Here is a 4,638-nt window from a genome sequence, read left to right as displayed (position 1 = left end):
GTATCATATAGAGGTCAAATACCTCGCAAATGAAATCAACTATTGTTAATCATTTATAATCGGTATGAACGGGTCCTTTCAAATGACATCCAGAGGCGGAACATAGACTAACCCAAGGTGGGTATCCGTCCACCCTGGATTTTACGGAACAAAAATTTTTACACTAAAAAAAAAAATTTACTAAAAAATAAGGTTTTTTTTAGTGTTCGTCCCTGCTGAATATGAAAGATTTAAAAAAAAATTACACCCGCCCCACCTGTATCCGAGTTCAAGTCCCGCTGCTGATGACATCGCATACCTTCTACTCTATGTAGATGACATATTACTTGTTATTTCTACCAAGTCACTTCGTGAACGTCTTCTTCTACTGCTAACCAACGAATTCGCTATCAAGGACCTTGGACCTGTTAGTTTCTTTTGGGGTGTTGCCATCACTCGTACACGTAATGGCCTATTTTTATCTCAACAAAGCTATGCAAAATAAATTGTTTTTCGTGTAGGTTTATCTCATAGCAATTCTGTTCGGACGCCTGTAGATACATCAGGTAAGCTAAGTGCATCAACTGGTCCTTCATGTTCTAATCCTACCGAGTTTCGTAGTCTCTCCGGAGCTTTGCAATACTTGACATTCACAAAACCCGACATTTCCTACGCCGTGCAACAAGAGTGCCTTCATATGCATGACCCAAAAGAATGTCACATGCTTGCTTTAAAACGTATCGTACATTACATTAAAGAGACTTCTGAATATGGTTCACACCTCACTAAATCAGCCGTCAACTCAATCGTTTCTTACACGGATGCCGACTGGGGTGGTTGCCCCAATAAGCGTCGATCAACTTCCGGCTATTGTGTATTTTTGGGCTCTAATTTGGTCTCGTGGTCTGCCAAAAGGCAACCAACTGTCTTCAGTTGTAGTTCCGAAGCCGAATATAGAGGGGTTGCCAATGTGATTTCCGAATCTTGTTGGTTACGTAATTTAATGCTCGAACTCAAATGTCCGATTCCCAGGGCGACTTTAGTTTTCTGCGACAATGTCAGTGCAATCTATATTTCAGGCAATCCGATACAGCACCAGTGTACCAAACATATTGAAATGGACATCCATTTTGTACGAGAGAAAGTTGCTCGTGGACAGGTTCGAGTTATGTGTGTTCCTACTCGTTTTCAGGTGGCCGATATTTTCACCAAAGAGAGTTCTGTTTGACGACTTCTGGGACAGTCTCAGCATTCGTCCTCCTCCTGCTCCGACTGAAGGGGTGTATTAGCCGATACATTACCATAATATATTGTACCTATCTTTAGTATATATTTGCCTTGTAAATCACATACGTATATTGTGCACTCTTAGGTTACCAAAATAGTAGGAACCAATCACTATATATATATATATATATATATATATATATATATATATATATATATATATATATATATATATATATATATATATGTTTGTTGTGATCAATGATAAGCATCAAGATTTACATTTCTATAGTTTTATAAACGGCCAACCCACAAGAATCATCCCGATAGATGCTTCTTGCGGGTTGGCGTTTGGGCTGGGTTTAGCCTTCGTGACGGGTTACTAAGGTGGCGGATCGGAAGGTCCCCTACGGTCTAGGTCGGGCTTGTAGGTGTATATTGATAGGATCAGTTTGGGCGCGGGTTTGCAACTTTGTGTTGGTTGTAGCTACTCGATTTTCGACACTTGAAGTGGACGAATTGTTTTAGTTCAATATGGTGTTTGTAATCAATAGTTTATGATTTGAACATTAGGTTCACGCACATAAGATCACTGTACATCTCTTTCAATGGTTGTATACGTTCAATTGGACCTTTATGATCTATTTATATATTTATTTATTTTCGCCAAAAAAAAAAAAATTCACATTTTTAGGATAAGGAGGAAGCAAATCTCAATCAAAATCAGATCAAACAGTTTGGATTAAAGGATGGATATTTTATCATTTTATGCTTGTTTGTCTTTTTCTAGAACGTTAATACGTAAATTCTGCTGTGTACAACTCGATCGAAAAGTAATGATAATGTCATTAAGTTGTCATTTTCAGTCCTAACCGATATTATTCGAATCGTGATTGACCCATCACTTTCTAAAGTCTGATATTTCAAAGAATAATAATTAATCATTGTTGACTGCTCAACTAATGTTTGATCTATACTTCTTGTGGTTTAAAAATAGATACGTGGTTGAACTCTTTACATTTCCGTGCACTCAACCAGTCTCTAAATAATATACCCGATTATCAGATCCTTCAGACTGCTTGCTAATTTGCTAAACTTAGTCGAACAATCATAATCTCCACCTCTTTTTTAATTTTTAATATTAATAAATACACAAGAAACATTAAAAAAAAAAAGGATACTTCTAAGCTTATGGAAAATCTCAAGTTTTTTTTTTTTTTTTTACTGCTAGAATCATTAATTATTATTTACCTGCTTCTAAATCAATTTACTGCTATTTCCTCTCTTGCATGCCTGCAGTTGTGTTCTTCAATATCTGCATCATAACAATTTAATCAACTTAGTATTGAAACCACGTGATCGAAAAAAAGAGAGGCGATCAATAAAAAGACATACATGTCTAAGCATCTGGTTCTCGTTTTGCAATGTGGACAAACGCTCTTCAAGCTCTGAATTCTTCTTCTCCAAGTCTTTCACTCGAACCTCTAATTCACTTAAGTACGCTTTCTTTCGTTCTCTTGCTTGTTGAGCTGAAACTCGATTCCTCAACAACCTTATTTAAAACAAAAACACAAGTAATTAATTAATTCTAATTAATAACTTATAAAAAGGAAAGCATGTGTTTTGTGTTATATATTGGTAGATACCTCTTCAAGCGTTTGTTTTCTTTGTCAGCCGGGTTTTTACCTTTTCTCCTTGAACCTTCAGTTGAGCCTTGAACCCGGTCTGGATATGCCACCGACCCGGGTCCTCTTCCAGATCCGGATGCTCCAACTGCGTCTCCACCCATCTCTGGTACCCTTCTGATCTCATCATCACTCTCCATCCCTATCACATGATCACAAGTCAAAATTCTATATATCACCCAAAAAAAAATCTACAATTGCTATTAATACATCTAAAAGTGTACCATTATCTACACTTTCTAACATAACAGTGGACATTAAACATTTAATTATTATAGAGTGAAATAATATATTGCTACGTACTAAAACCGTGTTCTATTTACTTGTGGACACTTGTTCTGAGACGATATGGTATTATCAGCGTCCTCCGACTTGACCGATTAGTCTCTACAAGGTCTCGATCGACGACTATTCCCGGCTAGTCACTTTTACAAGATATTGTCTTAAGCATTTCAAATTTAAAAAGATACAGTACAAGTTTGGGAATGAATTAAGCTAGTAGCAAAATACATGCATCTCAAATAAATGTGTGTATATAGAGTTGTTACTTTTGGTTGATGTAACCAGATTGATTTTAGTTAGATAAACCATTTCATTATTGCTTTGTTCAATCCCTCCCTTATTATAAATCAAAATGAGTAAATGAGCAACCAAACTTAGCTACACAATAGTCAATGGCTGGCTTAGGCGCAATAAATGAAACCTAACAAAGTAACAATTCAAAGTACGGGTAATTAGTTTAAGGATTAATTAAATATGCAAAATTATACTGAACGTAACATATAAATTATTAATCCTTAAATAGTTTAAGGATGGTTCTGACAAAAATGAAAAAGATAAAGAAAATTCATGCTCAATATCATACATTACATTAAAAACTTAACATCCATATAATAATTAGTTTCCAAAAATAAAGATAATCATCATGCTAGTTGAAATTCAATTCAGTTGCAGTTTCAAATTATATAATTCACCAGGAATACAAACACTGATCCACTCACAATTGTAAAAATAAACATATAATTAAATCAGCATTCAGAATTAACAAATTTTTAGCAAGCTTTATAAACTAGCTCATTACAGCTATATAAATTTTAAAAATTCAGAAATTGACCTTCTTTGACGTTAAGTTGAAGTGCAGAACTCGAAGATCTCTCACTACTTGAAGGTAGACTCACAGCCATTGAACTCGTTGCTGCTTGTTCCTGCATTCTAATTTTAGTTTTAATTTCAAACTAATGAATTTTTAGAGATTGATAGAAAAATATATTTTTAGTAAGAGATAGAGGGAGAAAGACTGAAACGTCATAAAGTGGAAATGATGTAGGAGAGAGAGGGCGGGAGGGTATTGGTAACAGAGAGAGAGAAAAGAGAGGGTGTGACAGTTGGATGAAGATTGATCGGACGGCGAATAATGCTTGAGCGTGGAAGCACGATGAGCCACAATGATATTGTGTTCATCCAAAGGCAGTTGGTTGAGAAACGTGGAAGTGAGAATGGCGTATAGATGATGAAAAGATCGGACGGTGGTAGTCTGTTGGTGAATGATGAATATTTGAAAATTTTAATAGTTATACGTAGAGTAGAGTATAGATGAGAATAGTCATCGGATCTCACGGATATTCATCCGATACACTCCTTTCATAATGAATATGAATAATCTAAATGTATATAGATATGAATATCAATGAACCTAAATAAATACGAATGAAAAGTTTCATTCATTGATATATTCATTTAACATCCG

The 4,638-nt window shown here is 35.3% G+C and overlaps 1 protein-coding gene across 1 annotated transcript; it reads right to left on the bottom strand.

Annotated features, from left to right (window-relative positions):
* Nucleotides 1–2,188: 2,188 nt before the first annotated feature.
* Nucleotides 2,189–4,102, bottom strand: LOC139853911 (transcription factor HY5-like). Its single transcript, XM_071843251.1, has 4 exons — nucleotides 4,006–4,102; nucleotides 2,853–3,033; nucleotides 2,602–2,758; nucleotides 2,189–2,521 (listed from the first exon to the last, which is right to left on the bottom strand). Exons 1-4 carry the CDS (start codon nucleotides 4,100–4,102, stop codon nucleotides 2,480–2,482), a joined length of 477 nt encoding a protein of 158 aa, XP_071699352.1. The 3' UTR covers nucleotides 2,189–2,479.
* Between the last annotated feature and the right edge of the window lie 536 nt (nucleotides 4,103–4,638).

The sequence above is a fragment of the Rutidosis leptorrhynchoides genome, chromosome 6, assembly GCF_046630445.1.
Source record: "Rutidosis leptorrhynchoides isolate AG116_Rl617_1_P2 chromosome 6, CSIRO_AGI_Rlap_v1, whole genome shotgun sequence".
NCBI lineage: Eukaryota > Viridiplantae > Streptophyta > Magnoliopsida > Asterales > Asteraceae > Rutidosis > Rutidosis leptorrhynchoides.
The sequence above is the reverse complement of the archived record's forward strand: the minus strand, read 5'-3'. Positions and strand labels throughout refer to the sequence as shown.

Coding starts and splice junctions, on each gene's coding strand:
- LOC139853911 (XM_071843251.1), bottom strand. CDS start 4,102: ATGCAGGAACAAGCAGCAACGAGTTCAATGGCTGTGAGTCTACCTTCA. Junction 3,034..4,005: donor TCAACTTAACGTCAAAGAAG/GTCAATTTCTGA, acceptor ATCATGTGATAG/GGATGGAGAGTGATGATGAG. Junction 2,522..2,601: donor AGAACCAGATGCTTAGACAT/GTATGTCTTTTT, acceptor GTTATGATGCAG/ATATTGAAGAACACAACTGC.